The sequence below is a fragment of the Symphalangus syndactylus genome, chromosome 1, assembly GCF_028878055.3.
Source record: "Symphalangus syndactylus isolate Jambi chromosome 1, NHGRI_mSymSyn1-v2.1_pri, whole genome shotgun sequence".
Taxonomy (NCBI): Eukaryota; Metazoa; Chordata; class Mammalia; order Primates; family Hylobatidae; genus Symphalangus; species Symphalangus syndactylus.
The window spans coordinates 7122366-7148064 of NC_072423.2; the positions used below are offsets into that span (position 1 = coordinate 7122366).

The 25699-nt window shown below is 57.0% G+C and overlaps 2 protein-coding genes across 7 annotated transcripts in view; one reads left to right on the forward strand and one right to left on the reverse strand.

Annotated features, from left to right (window-relative positions):
- The window catches only part of SLC66A2 (solute carrier family 66 member 2), a 49429-nt gene extending 29636 nt beyond the window's left edge, over positions 1-19793 (forward strand). For 2 of the 4 annotated variants that reach the window (XM_055295901.2, XM_055295884.2), the window contains 2 exons: positions 2681-2897; positions 18017-19793. In XM_055295901.2, coding sequence (XP_055151876.1) covers positions 2681-2897; positions 18017-18224 — 425 coding nt within the window. In that variant the 3' untranslated portion in view covers positions 18225-19793. The remainder of the gene's footprint in view (positions 1-2680; positions 2898-18016) is intronic. The other 2 variants (XM_055295892.2, XM_055295910.2) reach the window with 2 other exon arrangements.
- Positions 19794-22109: 2316 nt separating this feature from the next.
- The window catches only part of KCNG2 (potassium voltage-gated channel modifier subfamily G member 2), a 39262-nt gene continuing 35672 nt past the window's right edge, over positions 22110-25699 (reverse strand). For all 3 annotated transcript variants that reach the window (XM_055295855.2, XM_055295866.2, XM_055295846.2), the window contains one exon: positions 22110-23167. In XM_055295855.2, coding sequence (XP_055151830.1) covers positions 22391-23167 — 777 coding nt within the window. In that variant the 3' untranslated portion in view covers positions 22110-22390. The remainder of the gene's footprint in view (positions 23168-25699) is intronic.

The window sequence follows — 25699 nt, forward strand, 5'->3', positions numbered from 1 at the left end:
ATACAAATGGAAGCACCTTAATTCCCAAACTTGGAGTTGAAGGAACTATTTTCAACTTCAGCATCAGAAAATGCTGAATAAGTATTTACTAATAAGTAGATACTTATTAATAAAATAAGTAGATACTTACATCTGCATCTTTTGGTATAAGGCAAGTCACATACATTAAAATTTGTTATTTTGTTATGCATTAAAATTAGAGATAAATTTACATAACATAAAATTCACAATTTTATCACCATTTAAAAGTACACAATTTGGTGGTTTTTAGTATATTTACAGAGTGTGCAGCTGTCACCACTGTCTCATTAGGGAGCCTTTCATCACCCCAAAGAAACCCCTTTGAACCAGTTTCCTTCTTTTTCCCAAGCTCCGTCTTCCCCCAGCCCGACAGCCGCTTGTCTGCTGTCTGTGCACTCACCTGTGCTGGACACTTCATGGGAACAGACTCATTAGCGTGTGTTCCTGTGTCTGGCTTCTGTCACTTGGTGTCCTGTTTGTTGCATGAATCTGCCCTTTCTTCCTTTTTGTGGCTGAGTAATACTCCACCGTGCACCAGGCCACGTTCTGTTTGGAAATCTGCCCCCACCTGCACCCTTGCATCTCAGCTGCCTTACCTCATGCCTCTCTCCCTGCCGTCCCTCTGCCACCCTCGGGAGCCCCTCCACCGGCCCGTGAGTGGTAAATGCACGAATTGAGGGTGTTTGAGGTGTGCGGTTAGGCTCGCCAGTGCCTTTTTTTTTTTTTTTTGAGACCAGGTCCCACTCTGTCACCCAGGCTGGAGTGCCGTGGCACAGCCATGGCTCACCACAGCCTTGAACTCCTGGGCTCAAGGGATCCTCCTGCTTCAGCTTCCCAAGTAGCTGGGATCACAGGTTGTGCACCACCACGCCCTGCTAATTTTTTATTTTTTTTTGTAAGGATAGAATCTCATTATGTTCAAGACCTCCTGGGCTCAAGTGATTCTCCCACCTCAACCTCCCAAGGTGCTGGGATGACAGGTGTGAGCCACTGCACCTGGCCGTGTTTTAGATTTTGATGAAGTCCAGTTTATCTTTTATTCTTCTTTTGTTGCCTGTGCTTTTGGTTTTACAGCTAAAAATTCATTGACAAATCCAGTGTCTTGAAGTTTTTCCTCATGTTTCTTCTGAGAGTTTTAGTTTCAGGTCTTATTTTTAGGTTTTTGATCCATTTTGAGTTAAATTTCATATATGGTATAAGGTAAGCGTCCAGGTTCATTGTTTTCTCAGAAACTGTTTAGTGAGGATTTTCTGTTAGTCATTTGCCAATTGACTCCTTCCTGGGGAAACTAAAATAGGTCTCCCAGAGATGGACCTTAGACCTGGTTTTCCCAAGTCCCTTAAACCCTCACCTGGCATCCTGTGTCCACAGCCCGCCCGTCCGCAGCCTGCCCATCCACTACCTGCCCATCCATGACCCACCCATCCACAGCGCCCCCTGCCTGCCCGTCCACCACCCACCCATCCACAGCCCATCCACCACCCACCTGTCCACCACCCGCCCGTCCACGGCCCCCCTGTCCTCCACCCCCCTGTCCATGCCCCCCCATCCATGGCCCCCCTGTCCACAGCCCATCCTGTTCAGCCCCCCCTCACTGCAGCTGGGCTTCTTCATGAAATACATGTGAGCCCATGCCCTGCTATGTTCTGGGAGGTGCCGCATACCATGCCCATCCTTCCTCTGGCCTTGCTTCCTGTGCGGCCCCTTTCCAGCTCGTATGCTGAGCAGCGTCTCACTCAGAGTGAGAGAGGGTGGAGCAGGAAGTGGGGCACAGATCTAGGGTCCAGGGGGATGGGGAGAAGGTGCACAGCCTGGCCACCCCTGCCCTCACTGCACTGCCAGCCCCACAGGCAGCCAGCCCCCGACACCCCTGGTCTCTCTGCCCTCTGATGCCCCCAAGTCCCCCTAACCTCACCACACCCCAACGCCCCCAATCCCTCTAACCTCACCCCTCAGCACCCCCAACCCCCTGGACCTCACCGCCTCCCATCACCGCACCCCTGCAGCCCATGCCCTGGCCCTGCTGCTGTAAGGACAGGTCAGGTGCGGGCCTTGCGGGCTTCTTTGCAGGTTTGTCTCCGTTCACCTTTTCCCTGCAGCTGTGTCCCCTGGACTGCACATGTCCACCTGCCTCCTTTAATTTGCTAATTTCTGAGAGTGCTTATGAGTGTGGTTTCTACAGAATACATCATCTAGCAAACGACATCCTGCAGGAGGGATATGGTACGGATTTACTGAGCCTCACCGTGGCCGAGGCGTGTTGTGGAACTCAAGATCAACTCATTGAATCCTCAGAATGTCCTAGGCTTGGTCCCTGTCTCTTCCTGGTAACATCTGAGGAACAGGAGACCGTGGTTAACCCGAGGGGGGCTGCGCCCCAACCCAGGCATCAGATTCCAGTGCAGGGCACTCCCTGCACTGTACAGCTTCTCAGAGATTAAGATTAATTTGAATCTTGACCTCTCCCTCGGTTCCTGTCTCTCCTTCTCTGACCCTGACCTCTCCCTCGATTCCAGTCTCTTGTCACTGACCCTGACCTTTTAGTTCCCACCTCTCCTCTGACCTTGACCTCTCACTCGGTTCCTGTCTCTCCTCACTGACCTTGACTCCTCACCTGGACCCTAAGCTGTGCTGAGGCTGCTTCTCCCTCTTGCCCTAGACTTCGACCCCCACCACTTCTGGCAGTGGAGCAGCTTCTCGGACTACGTGCAGTGTGTCCTGGCCTTCACGGGCGTGGCAGGCTACGTCACCTACCTGTCCATTGACTCCGCCCTGTTTGTGGAGACCCTGGGCTTCCTGGCCGTGCTGACCGAAGCCATGCTGGGCGTGCCGCAGCTTTACCGCAACCACCGCCACCGGTCCACGGAGGGCATGAGGTAGGCCGGGGATGCCGCCACGGAAGCACCACTGCTCCAGAGGCACCACGTGGCTGCAGATTTGGTAAAAATCAAACGCCTATGTGTCTGGCTGTGTATTTCCCACGTTGACCTGTGAAGCTGCTGGTTAAAGAATAGTCAGGTTTATAGGCCTTGGCCCCTCGACCTCGCACTGGAGCAGATGAGCTTGTGTGGGCCGCGTGAGGGGCAGCCGAGACCTTCTTGCTGGCACACGACCGAGCATGGGGTTGGGAGCTGCTCCTTCAGGGCCATTGAGGTGGAACCTTCCAGTGGGAGGGATGTCTGAGTGCCTGGCCAGACGGGGCAGAGCAGGCTCAGCCCACCGAGCCAGGAGGAGTGCAGTGGCTGCAGCCTGGCCCGGACTCAGGGCGGGTCTGGTGGGGCAGGGAAGGTGGTCTGGGGGCTGCCTTGGACACTGTCCTCGGTCTTTCCCCACTGGCCCCAGCACAGCCTCCGGCCTCTGAGGTATGTGGTAGAAGCCCAGGCAGGCTGATGTTTGGAACCACAGACCATGCCTGGGCGCCCTGCACCAGTGCGTGCCGGGACGCCCCCGTGACCGCCAGAGGTAGGGCACAACGCGAGCAGCGTGATTCCCACGGGCTCAGTCAAGGTCCTGGATGGAAATTGCATTGTAATAAAAACAAATCTGCTCGCTGTGACAGGGGCAGAAAACTCTAGTCCCTCACACCTTCAGCCCCCAGGCCCACTCCTCATGAGGACCCCCCCGGTGCCCGCTCCTCATGAGGACCCCCCGGTGCCCGCTCCTCACTGAGGACCCCCCCGGTGCCCGCTCCTCACTGAGGACCCCCCCGGTGCCCGCTCCTCATGAGGACCCCCCCGGTGCCCGCTCCTCACTGAGGACCCCCCCGGTGCCCGCTCCTCATGAGGACCCCCCCGGTGCCCGCTCCTCACTGAGGACCCCCCCGGTGCCCGCTCCTCACTGAGGACCCCCCCGGTGCCCGCTCCTCATGAGGACCCCCCCGGTGCCCGCTCCTCACTGAGGACCCCCCCGGTGCCCGCTCCTCACTGAGGACCCCCCGGCGCCCGCTCCTCACTGAGGACCCCCCCGGTGCCCGCTCCTCATGAGGACCCCCCCGGTGCCCGCTTCTCACTGAGGACACCCTGGGCCCCCACACTTTGCTTGAGTCTGGTCTCCGACACAGATGCTGAGGCTGTGATTTGGAGGGAATGTTATTCTTGGATTTGTTATTTGTGGGAAACAGCCTGGAAGAGAGGGGCTGACGTGTTTTTGTGTTCGAGAACGGGTGCCCAGGGCCATAGCACTCCCTTGAGGGCTTTCACAGACCTCTGAGTATTTGCAGGTTTGGTGTGTGGGCAGAGGTGTGAGGGCCGGGGGTTGTGTGGGGTGTAGGTTTAGTTGCCGGTGATAGGTAAAGGTAGGAGGGCTTGTTGCAGGTGTTGGGTGGTGGTAGGGGGTGAGATGTAGGTACAGGTCAGGGTTATAGGTGTGGCTTGCAGTTATGGGTGTGTGTTGTAGGCACAGGTGTGGGGTGTAGGTACGGGTTGGGGTGTGGGATATGGGGTGCAGATGTGGGTTGTAGGTATGGGTGTGAGTTGCAGTTATGGGTGTATGGTGTAGGTATGGGTGTGGGACGTAGGTACAGATGTGAAGTGTAGATACGGGTTGGGGTGTGGGGTATGGAGTGCAGCTGTGGAGCTGTAGGACAGATATGGGGCATGGGTCCAGGTGTGGGGTGCTGGCATTGGTGTGAAGTGTAGATACGGGTTGGGGTGTGGGGTATGGAGTGCAGCTGTGGGCTGTAGGACAGATATGGGGCATGGGTCCAGGTGTGGGGTGCTGGCATTGGTGTGGTACGGGTTGGGGTGTGGGGTGTGGGGTGCAGATGTGGGTTGTAGGTAGGGGTGTACGTTGTAGGTACACGGTGTAGGTACGGGTGTGAGGTGTGGGTTGCAGTTATGGGTGTGGGTTGTAGGTAGAGGTGTGGGGCGTGGGTCCAGGTGTGGGGTGCTGGCATGGGTGTGAGGTAGGTACAGGTTGGGGTGAGGGGTGCAGGTGGGGATTGGGCTGCCCTGGTTGGTGTGATTACAGTGAGTCAAGACCACGGGGGTTGCTGGGGTTTCTTGGGCGAGGGTGTGTGGAGGCCTGAGAGGGTGTCCATGCCTGGAACAGGCTCCCTCACTGTTGGGTTGGGCAGTGGCAGCCCTGAGGGCTTCGGTGTGGGGCCCGAAAGGCAGGGATGCTCCCAGAGAGAAAGTGGGTCTCAGGGCAGAGGCGTTGTGTGTGGGCTCCCTGGCTGGATGTGGGCCTCATCCGGCGGAGTGTGGGGTCCCCAGCCACCCCACAGCTGGAGATCCTGTGGGCAGTGCCCGGGTGCTGAGCTTGCGACCTGGAGATCTGTGGGAGGTGCCTGGGTGCCAGGCCTGCGCCCTCCTGAGCGTCACCACAGCCTCGTGGTGAGGGTCCAGTGGATCAGGACCCTACATGCCGGCCTCCTGGCCCCTCCCACAAGGAGCTGGCCGTGTGTGGCCTTGGCCTGGCGAGGCCTCTGAGGGGGCTGCTCCCAGGGGCCCCGGGCTTGGCAGGAGCCGTTGCTCCCGATTCCAGGTGAGCAGGTTTTGCTGTTCAGCTCAGGCATGTTGTTCAAGGTCTCAGCCCAGGGGCTGCCCCGTCGGCTGTGGGGGACGTGGGAATCTTCTTCAAACCCAAGTTTCCAGATGCTGGCCGAGGCGGCCCTGCAGGCAGGCCTGTCTTAGGCCCCGAGGTCTGCCCTTCTCACACCCGGGGAAGACTCCAGAAACGCCTGTGGAACGAGGGTCTGTGTGTGGAAGAAACACATTGGACGTGCTCTTCCTGTTCTCACTTCACCACAATAAGCAGCACACACACTTCCGTGTGCAGGGGTGTGCGCTCTTCTCCCCAGCACTGAGCAGGCAGTCCGTCCTGCAGCGGGTACTGCCAGTTGTCCTGACCCAGAGACAGCGCCAGATGCCACCCACACTTAGACATTGCTGGAGCGGCTCACAGAGCTCTGGGAAACATGGTTACTGATATTTTACAAAGAGCATTTTAAAGGACAGACATAAACTGCCGAGTGAGGGGATACACAGAGGGAGCTGTGGAGGGGTCCCCAGGCAGGAGCTCGGTCTTGTGGAGTGGGGCTGCCACCCTCCCGGCACACAGATGAGCTCTTGTTCACCCTCCTGCCGGCTCCCGCAAATTCAGCTTTCCCCGGAGTCTCCCAAAGCCTGTCTGCTTGGGAGACCTCATTGGATAGGGTGATGGACAATGGTGTTGAAATGTGATTGGACCTAAGGGTGTGACGTGAATCCAGCAGGGTCTGTTGAGATTCTTCTGGCCTCTGTGCACGTTCCTTCCTCCAGGATGTGGGCAGGACCCTCTCTGGAATGAGGGTTAGAGTCCTGCCTGGGCAGGTGAACAGAGGGCAAAAGGTCAGAGAGATTCTGTTTCCTGAGGCCTAAAGCACCCCAACGTCACGACAAGAACTACAGAAGCACTGCGGGTACGGCAGCACCGCGGGTACGGGAGGGTACGGGAGCACGGCGGGTACGGGAGGGTACGGGAGCACTGCGGGTAGGGGAGGGTATGGGAGGGTATGGGAGCACCGCGGGTATGGGAGGGTACGGGAGCACCGCGGGTATGGGAGGGTACGGGAGCACCGCGGGTATGGGAGGGTACGGCAGCACCGCGGGTATGGGAGGGTACGGGAGCACAGCGGGTACGGGAGGGTACGGGAGCATTGCGGGTAGGGGAGGGTAGGGGAGGGTACGGGAGCACCGCGGGTATGGGAGGGTACGGGAGCACCGCGGGTATGGGAGGGTATGGCAGCACCGCGGGTATGGGAGGGTACGGGAGCACGGCGGGTACGGGAGGGTACGGGAGCACTGCGGGTAGGGGAGGGTAGGGGAGGGTACGGGAGCACTGCGGGTAGGGGAGGGTAGGGGAGGGTATGGGAGCACCGCGGGTAGGGGAGGGTATGGGAGGGTACGGGAGGGTACGGGAGCACCGCGGGTTTGGGAGGGTACGGGAGCACCGCGGGTATGGGAGGGTACGGGAGGGTACGGGAGCACCGCGGGTTTGGGAGGGTACGGCAGCACCGCGGGTAGGGGAGGGTATGGGAGGGTACGGGAGGGTACGGGAGCACCGCGGGTTTGGGAGGGTACGGGAGCACCGCGGGTATGGGAGGGTACGGGAGGGTACGGGAGCACCGCGGGTTTGGGAGGGTACGGCAGCACCGCGGGTATGGGAGGGTACGGGAGGGTACGGGAGCACCGCGGGTTTGGGAGGGTACGGGAGCACCGCGGTTTGGGAGGGTACGGCAGCACCGCGGGTAGGGGAGGGTACGGGAGCACCGCGGGTAGGGGAGCACTGTGGGAGTTACCAGCCTGGAACCGTCGATGAAAACCCGTGTGTGTGGGATGCGGATACACGTACACACGTGTAAAATAGTATCGGGGGTGCTGTGTGGGCGAGATGGGAGCCGGGGTCATGGGCCTTTGCCTGCACACTTCTCCTTGGCTGCCCAACTCGGAATGTGTCTCAGGGATCCCAGGAGGAGCAGGTGTTCTACCTCTGAGTTTGCCCCGCCCCCTGGCTGAGCGCCAAGCTCCTGTGAGCTCACCTAGGCTTCCTTCTGCTTTTATAAACCTCAGGTGTGGCTGGGGACAGGCTGTCACAGGCACCCCGTCTCCCCGTCGGGCCACGGGAGGCTTGGCCTCTGTCTCTGCCCGGAGGGCCAGGCAGAAGACGGGTGACCCACACAGCTGGCACGTTGTGAGGGCTTGGATGGGGTGCTGAGGCTGAGGCTGAGGGAGGTGGAGCAGTCTCTGCGGAGGAAGTGGGCAGCGAGGTCAGCCAGCTTCAGGTGCGGGACCGCTGAGACCCTGTGTATCCTCGTCAGGAAGGGGGACCAGGAGCAGCAGCGTCGGGTCGGCTCGGAGTGATGGAGTGTGTGGTTGCTTGTTTCACGCTGTAGTTACGTTAATGAGCCCTGGGGCAACTCCGGAGAGTCTCTGCACTGAGGCCCCGGCCCGGCCCCGGGGGGATGGGGAGGGGACAGGGTGGGCCCTGGGGGGATGGGGAGGGGATGGGGCTGGCCCGGCCCCAGGGGGACGGGGAGGGGATGGGGCTGGCCCGGCCCCAGGGGGATGGGGAGGGGATGGGGCTGGCCCAGCCGTGCTGCCTGCCATCCTGCGGCGGGGAGCTTCAGCCCTCCCCAGGCCCACTTCATCTGGTCTGTGCTTTTAAGAGTGACCGTTGGGCGGTTTTCCCACTGGAACAGAGAAGGCGTTTGCCGCTAGAACACACAGCCAGCCTCACCCCATGCCTGGCTGGACGAGTCTGGGGTCTGTTTGTGGGGATGTTGCCTCTGCATGGCCTGAAGGAAGGTTTTGGGAGGGTTCTCACTAAATGGGAAAGGGAACAAGACCAGGCCCAGCCTTTGTGCCGCACGCATCACCTGAGCATGAATTCTGGAGGCCCAGCAGCTGCCTTCCACAACCCGAGACGCCACGGGGTGTCGGCCCCCCATGTTCCACCTGGCAGCCTGGGGAAGGCAGGGCCTGCAGGTCTGGGGCCGGTGACGTGGGGGCTGTTCCTGAGGCTCCCTCTGGGCAGGGCTGAGTCTGGAGCCGGCTCCACTTGCGCGTCTGAAGCTCCGTCTCCTTGGGCCTGTGGGCCCTGCCCACCTTCCTCCCTTGGCACTGCAGCCTGTGGGGCACAGGGTCCCCACCTCTGCCCCCCTTGCCGTGTGGTCTTCCGGCTTCTCCGCATAGGTCCAGGCCACCGCTCCGTGGATCTTCAGCCCTCCCCGGCCTGGATTCCACTCACTCTCTAGACGCGGCTTGGGCGGCGGGGGTGTCTCCCCTTTGCCACTTCCTGGGTGCTCCTGTGGTACCTGCCTGTTCCTCCCCGTCCACGGCAGCCTTGGGGTGGGCTGGAGTGACCCCCACTTCCTGCTGTCAGACCGCCCCCCGTCTGGAGGCAGGTCAGAGACGTCTCAGGTTCCTGTGTGCTCCAACCTGCCTGATGGGGGCGTCGTACCCCCCGCCCTGTCAGGATTTGTGATTCTTGAAGCCATTGTGGGTAGTGGTTTCTGAATGCAGGTTTGATAGATCACGTGTGCTTCCTATTAATCTCCAGGGTCGTGTTTAAGATGACGTATTTAAAATGTGCACACACATGTACTTACAGATACCTAAAAAACCAAGAGTTTGGGCTGGGCGCGGCGGCTCACGCCTGTAATCCCAGCACTTTGGGAGGCCAGGGCAGGTGGATCACAAGGTTAGGAGTTCAAGACCAGCCTGGCCAAGATGGTGAAACCCCATCTCTACTAAAAATGCAAAAATTAGCTAGGTGTAGTGGCAGGTGCCTGTAATCCCAGCTACTCAGGAGGCTGAGGCGGGAGAATCACTTGAACCTGGGGGGTGGAGGTTGCAGTGAGCCAAGATCGCACCACTGCACTCCAGCCTGGGCGACAGGGTGAGACTCTGTGTAAAAAAACAAAAAAATCAAGACTTTGGTGGCGAATGGTGACATGAGCCTGAAACGTGACAGTCTGAACCTCAGGTCCTTTTCTCTGGGGACCTGCTAGTGCCACTGCCCTAGGTGAGGGAGGCGTAGATCCTGCCTGGACTCTGCTGTGGGAGCCGCAGCCTCAGCTCCACATTAAACCGAAGGTCTCTCGGATGTTTGATAGGGAGCGACTCAAGAATTCCCGAGTTGATGTCGTAGCAGCCCTGCTTCTGGAAAGTCTTGCGTCTCATGTACTTGCACACACGTGCACAGGCCGGCGTGCACAGTTGCCTCCATGCACACACACACACACAGCCATGCACACACGGTTTCTATTTTGGAGCAACTGCCAGAGGCATTTTTGAACAGTGACTTCCCTTTAGAAAATACTACGTGGTCGTAGGTTCTGAACCAGTAATGAGACGTGATAAAGCTTCAGAAACAGCTTTGCTGATTAACACAGCAGGCTCTGAAGGGCGGATTCTCTGAGTGTTTGCATTCCTCTTCCTCCAGTTTTTACTGGATTTGAAGACTGTTCCCTAACAAGGATTGGAGGGTGAGGTGGGTGTAGATGATGAGGGCAGCGGGGGTGCGTCGGTGTTGACAGATGGGGAGGAGCCTGAAATGCAGAATACAGACACCGTGGCTGTGGAAGAGCCTGGCAGGTGCCTGTGCGGACCCCGACAGTGTGTGACCACGGTGGCCGAGTGAGGTCACCGTGGGCTGCCCCTGTCCAGCCAGGACATGGGCTGGATCCAGAAGCCGAGCTCTTACCCAAACTCTAGAGCAGGCTGTGTGGGTCCTCAGCCTCTGGGCGTGTGGCATGTCTCCCCTTGGGCCACGTCTTCATGACACTCAGACCCCCCCCTCACCCACTGTGCCTTTCCTTATGCCTTTGATGCAGAGCAGGCCCCTGCAGTTCTGAGTGGAGTGAGTGCTGCACAGGACGCCTGGGTTAACATGAAGTGAGCTCGGTGCACGCAGGCTGGCCCGTGTGACCGGAGGGTTCAGCGGAGGCTCTGGAACATTACAAACTGTGACCCGCCTGAGATGTGACTCACATCAGAGCATACTCACAGGGCCGCCAAGCCAGCACCACGGTCTAATTCCAGAACATTTTCCGCACCCTAGGAAGCAACCCTGCGGTCACTGGCAGTCATTCCCACTGCCCCAGCCTCCTCACCCCCGCTGCCACTCCTCCACTTCCCATCTCCATGGGCTTGCCTTTCCGGACACGCCACATCAGTGGTGCCTGGTGGCGTGGCCTGGCAATATGTGGCCTGGCGATACGTGGCCTGGTGATATGTGACCTTGTGCTTGGCTTCTTTCCCTGCACTTCGTGTTCTCAGGGTTCATCCATGCTGCAGAAGGGTCAGTGTTAACTTTTTGTGGTTGAAAAATGTTCCTTCCATAGATTTGCCATGTTTACTCTTCCGTTCTTCAGCTGAGGGACATTTGGTTGGTTAACGTTTAGGCTGTTACATGTGATAGACACTCACGAACGAGTTTTTATGTGGACGTAGTTTTTCCTTCTACCTGGGGGTGGAATCGCCAGTTGGATGTGGCCCTGTTTAATAATTTGCAGAGCTGCAAGCCTGTTTTCCGTCCCCTCCCTGCTCCCGTTCCCTCCCTGCTCCCATCCTGTCCCCTCCCATCCTGTCCCCTCCCTGCTCCTATTCCCCTGCACCTGTCCCCTCCCTGCTCCTATTCCCCTGCACCTGTCCCCTCCCTGCTGCCATCCCCCTGCTCCTGTCCCCTCCCTGCTCCTGTTCCCCTGCACCTGTCCCCTCCCTGCTGCCATCCCCCCGCTCCTGTCCCCTCCCTGCTGCCATCCCCCTGCTCCTGTCCCCTCCCTGCTGCCATTCCCTCCCTGCTCCCGACCTGTCCCCTCCCGGCTCTTGTCCCCTCCCCGCTCTTGTCCCCTCCCTGCTGCCATCCCCCCCGCTCCTGTCCCCTCCCTGCTGCCATCCCCCCCGCTCTTGTCCCCTCCCTGCTGCCATCCCCCCCGCTCCTCTCCCCTCCCTGCTGCCTTCTCCCCGCTCCTGTCCCCCTGCTCCTGTCTCCCTGCTCCTGTCTCCCCGCGCCTGTCCCCTCCCTGCTCCTGTTCCCCTGCACCTGTCCCCTCCCTGCTGCCATTCCCTCCCTGCTCCCGTCCTGTCCCCTCCCTGCTCTTGTCCCCTCCCTGCTCTTGTCCCCCCCGCGCCTGTCCCCCCACACCTGTCCCTTCCCTGCTGCCATCCCCCCCACTCCTGTCCCCTCCCTGCTGCCATCCCCCCGCTCCTGTCCCCTCCCTGCTCCTGTTCCCCTGCACCTGTCCCCTCCCTGCCATTCCCTCCCTGCTCCCGTCCTGTCCCCTCCCTGCTGCCATTCCCCTGCTCCTGTCCCCTCCCTGCTGCCATTCCCTCCCTGCTCCCGTCCTGTCCCCTCCCTGCTCCTGTCCCCTCCCTGCTGCCATTCCCCTGCTCCTGTCCCCTCCCTGCTGCCATTCCCTCCCTGCTCCCGTCCTGTCCCCTCCCTGCTCCTGTCCCCTCCCTGCTGCCATCCCCCCCGCTCCTGTCCCCTCCCTGCTCCTGTCCCCCCGCACCTGTCCCTTCCCTGCTGCCATTCCCCCCGCTCCTGTCCCCCCTGTGCCTGTCCCCTCCCTGCTGCCTTCTCCCTGCTCCTGTCCCCTTCCTGCTGCCATTCCCCCGCTCCTGTTCCCCTGCTCCTGTCCCCCCACGCCTGTCCCCTCCCTGCTCCTGTCCCCTCCTTGCTCCCTCCCTGCTCCTGTCTCCTCCCTGCTCCTGTCCCCCGCTCCTGTCCCCTTCCTGCTGCCGTCCCCCCACTCCTGTCCCCCCACTCCTGTCACCCCCATGCCCATCCCCTCCCTGCTCCTGTCCCCCTGCACCTGTCCCCTCCCTGCTGCCTTCTCCCCGCTCCTGTCCCCTCCCTGCTGCTGTCCCCCCCCACTCCTGTCCCTTCCCTGCTCCTTTCCCCTCCCTGCTGCCATTACCCCCCTGCGCCTGTCCCCTCCCTGCTGCCATCCCCTCCCTGCTCCTGTCCCCTCCCTGCTCCTGTCCCCTCCCTGCTTTGTGCCCTCTGTGCTCATGTCCCCTCCCTGCTGCCGTCTCCTCCCTGCTGCCGTCTCCTCCCTGCTGCCGTCTCCTCCCTGCTCCCCTGCCTTCTAAATGATGTAGCTAGGGAGCTGGGGGTGGGGGTGGCTGGGATTCCAGTCCCCGTGCCACGGTGGTGGAGCCATCTTCTCTGACAGAGCGTCCCAGCAGCTGGAATGTCCCCGCAACCAGCAGAGCCCAGCCCAGTGATGGCTCCGTGCCTGCAGCTGCTGTGCTGCAGAGCACACCTGTGCGTCAGGGCCCCGGGGACGCTAACAGTGAGGGTGCCGGGCAGTGACCCGGGGACAGGGACAGGTGGTCCTGGGATCAGGCTTCAGCTGAACGTCCTGCTGGCCCCCGTCTGACGAGGGCTGTGTCCCGGGTAGAACTCTGGAGCCCAGCATCTGCCTCTTTGTGGCTGTGTGTAGGCCTGAGCTCTGCCACTGCGGAATCCTCACTGGGGGTGGCCAGCCGCCTGCCTCCTGGTGTGCCTGGCTCCGTGGGGTTCTGTGTGTTGGAGGCGGCAGCAGGGAAGGGGACGGAAAGGAGATGTCCAGGTCCCCACTGGCCCCTCAGGGCTAACCAGCCCCCTCCTAGGGTGGGCTCTGAATGGGCCTGGGCTCTGCCTGTGGTTGGGGCCTCAGGAGTGGCCCCGACCCCCGATTTCCCTCCGGATAGCAAAGCAGCCCAGGCTGTTCCAGGCTCTGCTCCTCCTTCTTGGGGGCTGGGCTCGGGCATCACCTTCCCACTTGTCCCCACCTGAGGCCGTGGTGTGGGTGCCGCAGTGAGCCTCAGCCCTTCCCCAGCCACACCTGGCAGCTGGGGGCGTTCCAAGTTACAGACCACATGGCTTTACCTGATTTTACAATGGAAGCTAAAAGCTGTCTCTCTAGGTTTGGGTTGCTTGACTGTTTCACTGAAGATAGTTTGAAAATTGTTCACAGTTAACTTGTGTGGCCGCTCTGTGAGGAGGGACGTTGTCTGTCAAAGCAGCCAAAGCAAACGTGCCCGGGCGTCCTCCATCTACACCGGAACACGTGCCGTGGCCTCCTCCGTCTACACTGGAACACGTGCCCGGGCGTCCTCCGTCTACACTGGAACAGGCCCAGCCATATGGGAAGCCCTGGGCAAAACAGACACAGTCAGCAGATTCTGCAGGGTGCCACGTTTCTCTATTTTACACCTGTGCTTGGTCCTTTATATAGGATTTGTGTGGTTTGTATGGTCTCTTTTGGAATGAGAATGTTAAATTACAGCTTAAACGTGCCTTAAATTAGAGCTTAGTTCATTCATGTGTGATGCGAAAAAAATGCTCAAATTTAGAAGAGAGTGAACTAGAAAAAGTCTTGTGGTGAGGTGTGGGGAAGGCTGGGGACTCTGTGGCGAGGTGGTGGGGAAGGCTGGGGACTCTGTGGTGAGGTGTGGGGAAGGCTGGGGACTCTGGCGAGGTGGTGGGGAAGGCTGGGGACTCTGTGGTGAGGTGGTGGGGAAGGCTGGGGACTCTGGCGAGGTGGTGGGGAAGGCTGGGGACTCTGTGGTGAGGTGGTGGGGAAGGCTGGGGACTCTGTGGTGAGGTGTGGGGAAGGCTGGGGACTGTGGCGAGGTGGTGGGGAAGGCTGGGGACTCTGTGGTGAGGAAGACTGGGGACACTGTGGTGACGTTTCTGGACTCACCCTTGAACGACACATGCATAGATCTGGCCCTAAACTACATCCCAACAGCTTTGAGAACTCAGTGTCATTGTGGACAGTCAACTGCTCAAGTCCTAGTCTTGTCTCTGAGTGTTGCATATGAAGGACAGATCCAAAGAGCAAAAGGAAGGTTTTGAATTGGAATTAAATTGAACTGCAGTCCACCAAAAACAAGTCAGACCTCGCACCCTGAATCTAACCACGTGAAGTGCTTGGTAGCAGGAAAAGCAACACTGTTGACAGGACCATGGAAGACTCATCTCACTGCATAATGTTCAGAATGTCCAAGATAAAAACAAAGTTATGTATGAAGAGTTAGAGTTTCTCAGCTGCCAGTGGAAATGACAGTCAATAGAAACCAACTCAGGCTGACGGATCAGAATTATCCAAGGTTTTGGAGTCACTGTTGTAACTGTGCTCTGACGGATAAGAGCAAACGCTCTTGGAATGAGTGGGAAGACCGAACATCTCCGCAGTGAAATAGAAGTTAAAAAAAACCAAATAGATAATTTTACATTGAAAAATACAATAATCTAAATCATAATGTATTTCATGGCACAACCGTAGAATGGAGATGAGAGGAAATAGTGAAGTTGAAAACAGATCAATAAAAAATGTCCATTCTGAATGGGAAGCAATTGAGAAACAGTAACAAAAACATGAATAGAGCCGGGCAAATTCCGAAGTCTAATATTCTGTCATCTGAGCCCGGAGGAGAGGAGAAAGAGTGTGGCACAGAGGAAAAATAGCTGAAGAAATAAGAGCTGAAAACACCCAAAATTTGGTGAAAGACAAACATAGATGTAAGAAGTTCAGCGAATCCCAAACATATCACATCACAATCAAACTGGTAAGAATCAAAGTCAAATAAAAAATGTCAAAAGCAGTCAGAGGAAAAGGATCCAAATTACTATGGGTTTCTCACCAGAAACGAGGGAGGTCAGAAGGAAGTGGCCCATTTTTCAGATGCTGCAAGAAAAGAACGTTTCACCCAGAATTCTATATTAAGCAAAAAAAAAAAAAAAAAAAAAAAAAAAAAAAAAAAAAAATCCTTTAGGAATCAAGGCAAAATAAAGACCTTCTCGAATGAAAGGAAACGAAGCGACGTCATGGGCGGTAGTGCTGCTCGACAGGAAATACTAAAAAAAGTTCTTCCGCAGGAAGAGAGCAACTTGGGACTCCAGGAATGAAGGAAAAACCAACAGAAATGACCAATATCTGGGTAAATATAATATATATATTTTTCTTCTTAAGTTGTTTAAAATATAGGTGAAAGTTAGCAAAAAATATAACATTGTCTGGTGGGGTTTTTCGTGAATGTAGCTATATGTGACAAGTACAATGTAAAGGAGGGAGACTTTAGTGAACTTGGTGGTAAGACTTCTGCATTCCACTTAAAGTAATAAAATATTGGTCCTGAGGAGACTTTGACAAGTTAAATAGATTATAGTCCCTAGAATAGGATTTTTCAGCAGCAGCTGAAAAATAGTCCCTTACTGTGGGGGACTATCCTGGTATTATAGGATGTCTAACAGCATCCGTGGCCTCTACACACTAGATACCAGCAGTGTTCCTCCAGTTGTGACAACTAAAAATGTCTCCAGAAATTGCCAGATGTTTCCTTGGGCAGGGGTGTGAGGATGGGGTCATGATCATTCCCATTCGGGAACCAATGCCCTAGGGCACTAAAAGAACTATACAGGCCAGGCACGGTGGCTCATGCCTGTAATCCTAGCACTTTGGGAGGCCGAGGCAGGTGGATTGGCTGAGCTCAGGAGTTTGAGACCAGCCGTCTCTACTAAAATACAAAACATTAGCTGAGTGTGGTGGTGGGAACCTGTGGTCCCAGCTACTTGGGACACTGAGGCAGAAGAATTGCTTGAACCAGGGAGGCGGAGGTTTCAGTGAGCTGAGATCACGCCACTGCACTCCAGCCTGGGCAACAAAGCGAGACTCCTCAAAAACAAACAAACAAAAACTATACAAAGAGATACAGTGAAAAAATCAAATAGATAAAATGGGATATTTAAAAAATTTCAAATAATCTAAAAGAAGGCAGGAATAAAACAGTAGGGACAAGCTGAGAACAAACAAAATTAAAATGGTAGACCTAAATTCAAACATGTCAGTAATAACTTCAGTGTAAATGGCCTAATCATACCAATTAAAGAATAGCAATGTTCAGATTAACTTAAAAAGAAACACAAGACTCAGCTACCTACTGTTTACAGCAAACTCACTTTAAGTCTAACTACATCCATGGCTGATGCTGGGGTGCAGGGATGTATTGGCCAGGAGGCCACGCAGTGAGAGATGCATATATGAATCAAAGAAAGCTTGGAGTCGCTGTATTAGTATCAGGCAAAGTAAAGGACATTTGCCTTGAATAAAAAGGGACACTGCATCATGATAAACTGGTGAATTCACCAAGAAGATACAACAGTTCTGAGTGTGTATGCACGGAACCCCAGAGCCTGGAAGTCCGTAAGGCCAGAGCTGATAGAAATGCAAAGACAAATCCCCAGTGGTACTCAGGGATTCCAGCTTTCCTCAGTAACTGATAGAAAAAGTAGACAAAGTTAGCAAGGATATAGAAAATCTGAACACCATCAACAACCAAGTGAATGTATGCATTCTTTTCAGATGCCCATTGGCCATTCACCAAAACAGACCATATCCTGGGTCATGAGAATTTTTTAAAAGAACTGAAATTGTCCAAAGTATTTTCTATGAATATAATATAATTAAGCTAGAAATTAATAGCAGAAATAGATCCTAAGTCTCCAAAGATTTAGAAGCTAAACAACATACCTTTAAACAATCTGTTAAAGAGGATGTCGCAAAGCAAACTACTGAAAATATTTTGAACTGAAAAATACACCACCATATCAAAATTTATGGGATGCAACTAAAGCAATGCTTAAATTTGTAGTATTAAATACTGATTTTAGAAAAGGAAAGTTCTCAAATCACCAATCTAAGCTTAAGAAACTAGAAAATGAATGCAAAGTAACCCCAGCCAGCAGAAGGAAGGGAATAATGGAGCTAACACCAGGCAACAAAAATGAAAACAAAACTGCAGCAAATATAAAAAACCAAACCTAAAGCTGGTTTAACTGATAAACCAGTGGCCAGAATGACAAGAAAGCACAGATGCCCCGTATTTCGTATGGAAGAGGATATTCTGTGGACCCCACCTGGAGCAGATCTGCGTCCTCAGCACCCTCCCAGGCCTGGCCCCTCCCAGAATTGCTGCCGCCCACCCGCGGCCCTGACCTCAGCTGCTTGCCCTGCTGTCCCCTGTATCCTCGAGCTGATCTCACTGTCAGAGTCCCCGACCTCCTCAGCTGCCCACCCCTGCCGCCCACTGTAGCCTCGAGCTGGTCTCACTGTTCTTTGGCTTGGAGAGCCCCAGCCAGGTGGCAACTCCTGAGGCCACAGAGAAGTCAAGGGTGGGGGTTGCGTGGGACAGGCGGGATCAGGGTGTGTCCTTTGACCCCTTGGGGTCAGGCAGCACTCCCCACCCAGGCAGGCCCCAACCTCCCAGGGTATCCCCCGACCCCCTGGGGTGTCCCTGACTCTTGGGTCACACTGCAGACTGCCTGGGTGACCCCTCAACCCCCTGGGTGCCCCCTGAGCCCCAGGCCTCCCTGCTGAGCCCCAGGTTGCCGCCCCCGCCACTGCTGACTGAGCCCCAGGCCTCCCCGAGGACTGCCTGGGTGTCCCCTCAGCCCCCCGGGTGCCCCTGAGCCCCAGGTCGCCGCCCTCCTCACCGCTGACCACCTGCTTGTGTCTCCACAGCATCAAGATGGTGCTCATGTGGGCCAGTGGTGACGCCTTCAAGACGGCCTACTTCCTGCTGAAGGGTGCGCCTCTGCAGTTCTCCGTGTGCGGCCTGCTGCAGGTGCTGGTGGACCTGGCCATCCTGGGGCAGGCCTACGCCTTCGCCTGCCACCCCCAGAAGCCAGCGCCTCACGCTGGGCACCCCACTGGCACCAAGGCCCTCTGAGAGTGGGGAGGACGAGGATGTGGGACCGCCAGCCGCGGGCACTGGTGGGCTCTGACCTCCCCACAGGGAGGGTGGGTGCTGTGGTCCGTGCAGGTGTGGCGGAGACGGGGTACGGGTGTTGGGGTCTCCATCAGCCTCTGTGGGGTGTCTCCAGGCGGGCGGTGGGGGTGGGGCTGGGACGCTGTTCGTGCTCAGCGGGGACAGCCAGGGTGGATCTGACCCCGAGGGTTTTGGATGTTTTTAGGGTGATATAAAAAGCAAGTGTTTTTCTGTTTCCTCTTACGAAACACCATCTGAGCCCAAGGTACACACAGGGCGGCCTGCAGGAACCTGCTCCAGGTGGACACACGGGCCAGCAGCCACGAACCTTGAAGCTGGGGTGACCTCAGGAGACCCTGCAAGGCCTGTGAGCGGAGCCCTCGACGCTGTGAGACCCTGGCCAGACACCCTGCTTGGACTGGGGTGGCCTCTGCTACCCAGGGGTCCGGCACGGGGGAGGGCCGGGGCTTTCTCTGCCTGGTACACATGGAAAGGCAGCTGTGCGGACACGGGGTCCCCGTGCTCCTGGTTTTCTGACAGTCGGTGTTTCCTGGGCCTTTGGAGCGGCTGCCAGGCCCGGACGCCTCGTGGCTCTGCTGCGTCCAGCCCGGCTGAGCATCGCCAGGGCTAGCTCACGCTGCTCTTGTCAGCCAATGGTTCTCGAGTCCTTGGGGACGTGGCAGATGCCAGCCACCATCAGACAACGTGGAGGCCCTCATGGGCGAAGGCTGAGGGGGCCGGGCCGAGGCTGTGCACATGCAGCCCACATGCCACTCTTGGGCTCCACTGGTGGAGATCCCCTTCCTTCTGGGTGCCGACTGCACCTCTGGATGCAGTTTTGATGTCCATCTTCCAGGAGACAGACGGTCTCGGGTCCAGGGAGTGGAGGGGGCTGCTCCTGCTGTGCAGGTCCTGGCCGATGGCCCCTCACCCTGCCGCCCTGGGCTTTTGGCCTGAAGCAAATTCCTGAGTGGGGGTGCTGGGGCCTGCCACATCCTGTCCTGTCCACTGCCCACCCCCGTGTGCCGGCTCCCACGGTTCTGGCTGCAGTGGGAGCCGCCAGTCTGACCCTTGTCACCCCACGCTCTGCCCCCACCCCGTTTTCAGTTTAGCAAGAGGTCACACAGTGTCAGCAGCCTTGCACTGACCGCAGCCGGCCCCCAGGCCTCAGTTCTGGATGCTTCCGTGCAATTCCAACAGGCATCGTCTTCCCTTCCGCAGGCGGAGGGGCCGCTTCCCGCAGGCATCTGAGCTGTATGCCGGGGCCGTGGCTGTGGCTGTGGGAAGATGTTCCACGCTGCCGCCTCCTCCTGACTTTTTTCCTCGGAAACACTCTTGAATGTCTGAGTGAGGGTCCTGCTTAGCTCTTTGGCCTGTGAGATGCTTTGAAAATTTTTATTTTTTTAAGATGAAGCAAGATGTCTGTAGCGGTAATTGCCTCACATTAAAATGTCACCGATTGCAGGCGCGGTGACTGCTGAATGTACCCCATGTGGTGACTTGGAATCAATAAACCATTTGTGGATCCTGTGTGGTATGAGTCAGCCCTGGGCAGAGGGAAGGATCTGGCTGTGGTCCTGGCCTCTGCCCAGACACACCCTTGTAGCCTGGGCTACCTTAGAAGGCCCCCGTGTGACCCGGGTTCCTCCAGGGCCCCAAACAGCCCAGCCCCCTTGACCTGTCACTGGCCTGTGCCTGTGGGCCGGCAGCCCAGGGGTCCTTTTGGCTCCTCACAGACGGGTCTGGCACTGCCTCCGGCTGCCCTGGCCACATCCGCTCTTCTCCCTCCCACCACCGAAGGCTTAGAGCACGGGAAGGGTCTCCTTTAAAGGCCAAGAGAAGTATTTCCAGATTTGCGATCTTGGAGCAGCACAGATGGAACTGTGTGTGCACAGCAATTTTTTCTGTGCAGTTTACATTGAAGGCAAGATGTGAGTTTCTTTGTCCAGTAAAAAACCAGGTGTGTGGGTGCAGGGCAGGACTTGGGTTGAAGGGCCCATCTGGGTACTAGGAGAGGGCACAGGCCATGTCCAGGCCGCAGCCTGGGGGAAGACTGGAGATGAAGGCCAGCGTGTCTGGAATGTCTCGGATGCAAATCACCCTCCTCAAGAGCTTGTGGGCGGTACCAGGTGAACCAGAGCTGTAGAGCAGGGATGGGGTTGTGTGTCTTCAGAGTGTGGAGACAGGCAGTTCTTGCGGACCACTCTGAGCCACCAGGTTTTAACAGGAAATGGGAGCAAAGTCTCAGCCCCGCACTGCGGGGGCCGCGGCACGTGGGGGCAGCGGTGGAAATAGCTGCGTTTCTGAACTCTCAGGTCACTGCCACCCTGTGATGCCTTCTGATGGTTTTAAGCAACAGAGAAGCACCAGGGAAGCAGGAGGCCGAGGAGGGTTCCCCATGAGGGCCCCTCCGTGGGAGAGAGCGGGTTGTGGGAGCCTGGGAAGTTCACGTTCCCCTCACCCCATGAGGAAACTGAGGCCTGTTCTGAGCCCCAGCCCTGTGCCCCTCCCAAGGGCTTGTGTGAGGGTGGCCCACCGGGCACCTGTAGAGTGAAAAGGACGCCCGGGGGCTGGGTGGGCCACTTGCTCAGGAGGCAATTACCCCCACCCCAGTCTCAGCACAACTGCCTGGCACCCCCATCCTGGTGACCCAGGGTGGCCTCTGGTGGGCCCTGGTCTTGGAGGGCTCCAGGATTCCCCCACCGGACCCTGCAGCCCAGGGTGGGGAGGGGCAGGTCCGAGACCTCCTATCCCCCGTCATTCCCCACCTCTGACCTGGCCCTCACCTCTGACCTGACCGTCCGAGGAAGAACAACTTGTGTTTATTTCTGGGGGTCTTCGGAGGAATTCTTCTGTCTTTGGGGGTCACCGGCAACGCTGGGACAAGCAGCAGAGGGTGGGGGGCACTGGCCTCGGCGTGTGGCCCCTCGGGCTGTCCTCCGCACGGGCCTCTCAGACCAGTACCAAGCTCTGCTCATTCCTGAGCAACACCCAAGGCTGTCACTGTGAGAGGGATGCCCTCAGTGCACAGCCAGTCCCCAGACCCCCCCGCGCTGTGTGCCTGGCGTCCCCGGACCCAGCCGTGTCGTGGGCACCTGGGGCACCAGCTGACCTGCCTGTTGGGGGAGGCGGGTCTGAGCCCCAGGTGGTCCCGGTGGGCTGTTGCCTGCCATGGAGAAGGGGCTGGGGCTTGCACTCAGGCACTCACCGGGGCCATGCACATCTCCTGCCCTTTCTCCACACCTGCGTCCCCTACAGACTCCTGCTGCCGTGTAATGGACAGTGGGACCCTCTGGTGAGGTATCCCCCTCCTGCTTCGGGCTGCGGCCACCATGTCTCAGGTTTCCTGGATGAACTCATTAAAATGAACGAGTATAGAGCAGCGCGATGTGGAAAGTTCCTTCCAGAGGAAGGAACTGCAGAGAGAGGCCCAGAAGAACAAGGCCATGGAAGGGTTGCAATGCCACACGCAAACCTTGTGCAGAGGGAGTGTCAGGAGGCCCTTGTCACCCTCCCGGAGGTCAAGCCTTGAAGATTCCCCAGGGAGGTGGTGTCAGGGGATGGAGGTTAGAGGAGATCAGGGCTGCAACCCTCTGCCCCGACCCCCGAAAGGGCAGTTACTGGGGTGGCACTGGGGGTGCTGTGAGCGTCAGCTCAAACCTCTGTCCCATCCCTGGGAAGGTGATGTGGCCTTGGGCAGAGATGGATGTGGAGGGCCTCCTTCCGCAGGGACCTGCCCACTCCGGATGCCATGGGGGCCTGGCAGGGGCCGCGCTCCCTCCTTCTCCCTGGCCGGAGGCAGGAAAAGTCAGAAGGGGGACGAAGTCATCCACAGCAGGCGTGGAATTTCTGGGACTTACTAAATTTATTTTTAGCTACGCATAGAAAATTAAAAATCCAAGGAAAGGGGCAGGGCAGGAGGACACAGGCCAGTGACTTCGCTCAGCGCTGCCGCGGGGAGTCAGGCAGGGACCCGCCAAGTTCTGGGGCTGCTCACACACGAGGGCCGAGGACGCGGCTGGCAGGAGCTGCTCCCCCGGGCCAGACGCCCCCCACCCCTCGGCGCGCCTCGGTCCCGACGTTGCAGCTGGAGGGGGCAGGGGGTCTCCGTGCGGACGGCGCAGGCGTCAGCGCCCTGCCCGCACCCACAGCGCGTCCGCGGAGTCGTCCGCCAGGCCCGCACCGTCGGGGCCCTGCGAGCTGTCCTCGGTGGCCGTGGCCGAGCGCGTGCTGTCCTCCCGCAGGGCTGGCTCGGGGCTGGCCGCGCGCTGCTGCTGCTCCTTGAGCTCGGAGTAGGAGCGCGAGAAGGTGTGGAAGATGGAGGTGACCGGGAAGGCCATGAGCAGGATGCCGCTGAGGATGCTGCTGAGCGCCACCACCTGCCCGGGCAGGCTGCGCGGGACCATGTCGCCGTAGCCCACGGTGGTCATGGAGATGACGGCCCACCAGTAGCTGGCGGGCACGCTGGAGAAGTCGCGGCGCGCGCCCAGCTCGCGCTCGGCCAGGTGCACCAGTGGCGCGAAGAGCGCCATGGCCACGCAGAGGAACAGCAGCAGCAGCCCAAACTCGCGCGCGCAGCGGCGCACGGTCAGGCCCAGCGAGCGCAGCCCCAGCGAGTGGCGCGCCAGGCGCATCACGTAGAGCACGCGCAGCGCGCGCAGCAGCCGCAGCACCAGCCCTGCGCGCTCCAGGAGCTTTGTCCCGCCCGGGCCCGCCGCCAGCCCCAGCAGCAGCGACATGTAGAACGACAGGAGCGCCAGGATGTCGATGATGTTGAGCGGCGCGCGCAGGAAGGCGCACTTGCTCTCGGCCTGCAGGGAGCGCAGCAGGAACTCGAAGGAGAACCAGGCCACGCACACGGTCTCCAGCACGAACAGGCTGCGGCACTTGGGGGAGCACTCGCCCTGCGGGGAGAGGGGACGCGGGGTTGGGGGCGCAGGCCTCTTGGAGGGCCGGGGGCGCCTTGCCCTTCCTTTCCCAGGACGAGAGGCGTCCCCCAGGCCACCCTTCCCGCCCCAACCCACGGAAGCGGGTGCAAGGGATACTGACAAACAGGCCCAGTTCCTGTTGGAAAAACCCAAAAAACCAGCAAGATTTAATGGTGATCACTTCGGGCTTGAGAGCGGATGCGCTTAGCTGACCCAGGAAACTGGTGAAAATAATGTTAAAACCCCTGACCTTTTAAAGCCTTGGGAAATGGCCTTAAGAGCAAACAGCAAACGAAGAAACATCTATTTATATGTGAAAATTCTGTAAGAAAGGTGAACATTTGTGGTATCTGTGTCAAGACTGCATCCTCCTCCTCAGCTTGGCCAGGGGGAGACTCCACGTGGAATGGCTGCAGCCACGGACACAGCCCCCCACCCCCACCTCCACCCCACCCACAGCTCCCAGTCAGGGGCTTCTTCCCTAGAAAGGGGCTGACATCAGCATCTCACATTCCGCCCTCAGCTCCTGGGACTATGTCCTTGGGGAGTCCGGTGGAGGGGTGGGGCTCCCTCCTGCCCAGTCCCCACTCTCGTGGGTGGGAGGCTGGCCTTGGGTGTCGTGGGTGGGAGGCTGGCCTTGGGTGTCGTGGGTGGGAGGCTGGCCTTGGGTGTGGCACACTGAGAAGACAGGGCCTGACTGCCCTTGCTGCAGTGATTCCAGGCCAGGAGAGGCCAATGGGGTCTCAGGGTGCTGTGCCCCCATCAAGCTCTCAGCTCCTAGAGAGGGAGGGTGTCATTCACACTGAGGTTCGTAGCTGTCCCCATCCCCCAAATCCGTGGCTCAGAGATTCCTGCCTGGAGGGAGATGAAGGAAGTAATCTCTTCTCAAAGGAACTGACTTCATTTGCAATGGAACATGAAGAAGTTTGCACGGAAAGGGCACTCTCAACACTATTGGAGGTGGTGGTGAAGGGAATTAGCAGATTGACCATGTAGCCTAGACTGCAGGCTGGCTAGGGTGCTGGGGAATGAGGGGAGAAGACAGCTGGCAGGAGCCCTCCTGGGGTCAGAACAATGTCAGGCACTCTCAGAAAGCAATGAGAAGGAGCTGCGATATGAGCAGGTTGTAAAGGAGTAACAGAGCTCTCGGCTGGCTACTAGGAGTTTAACTACTGGGTGTGGTCAGTGAGACAGAGGAAGAGGCTGCTCCCCAAACCCTGTCATCCCAGGGTGACTGGCACACTGGTGCTGCTCCGACACACAGACTGTTGCTGGGGAGGAAGAGGGGCACACAGGCATCACGACAGTAACCCAGCCAGTCACCAAAAGACTAAACCAGTGAATAACAGGCCCAGGATGGGGACTACCCAAAGGGCTAGAATATCTTGTCTAAAATGTCTAGTTTCTAACAAAGAATGACAAGATATGTGGAGGAGGAGGAGGGGAAGGAAGGAAAAGAAAAAGAAGGAAAGTATGACTCATACATTAGGAAGAAAGCAACAAAAATTGCTGTGAGAGTGACCAAATGTCAAATTTAACAGAATGAGATTTCAAAGCAGCCACTATCAATATGTTCATAAGACTAAAGGATGCATAAATGAACATACCACAAATAGAGGCTGTTGGTAAAGAGATGGACATTAAAAAAAATACCCAAATGGATATTCTGGAATTGAAAAGTGCAATAATTGAAATAAAATAATTTAAAAATCACTAGAAAAGCTTAACAGTAGATTTTAACTGGCAGAAAAAAGAATTAGTAAACATGACGATAGTTTGACAGGAATTATGCTGAAGAATAGAGAGAAAAAGAATAAAGCAAACAGCGCTTTGGGAAGTGTGGGACACCGTTATATGCACCAATATATGCATAATGGGAATACCTAAGGACAGGAGAGAAGGGAAAAAGAAAAACTATGCAAAGAGATAATGCTGAAAAGAAACCACAATTTTTTAAAAAACAATAACCTACATATCCAGGAAGCTCAATGAACTCCAAAGCAGGATAAACAGAGACCTGCAGGTGGACACATCATAATACAAGTAATGAAGGCCAAAGACAAGGAAAAAGTATGAAAGCAGCAAGAGCAAAATGCAGATCACTGACAAGGGAACTTCACAGATAAACAGCTGACTTATCAGCAGGAACACTGCAAGCCAGGAGGCACTGGGATAGCATATCCAAAGTGCTCAAAGGAAAAAAACCCTGCCAATCAAGAATCCTATATCCAGCAAAGTTACTGTGGAAAAATGAAAGTTAAAAATAAACACTTTCCCAGGTAAACAAAAATTGAGTGAATTCACTGCTAGCAGACCTGTCTCAGAAGAAATAGTAAAGAAAGTTCTTCAGGCTGAAAGCAAGTGACCCCAGATGATAATCTGGATCGACACAAAAAGTGTTAGTAAAGGTAATTATGTAATTAGAAAAGACACTATAAGTGCATTTTTTAACTGATTTAAACAGCAACTGTATAAAAATAAGATGTATATAATGTATTAAGCTTGCAG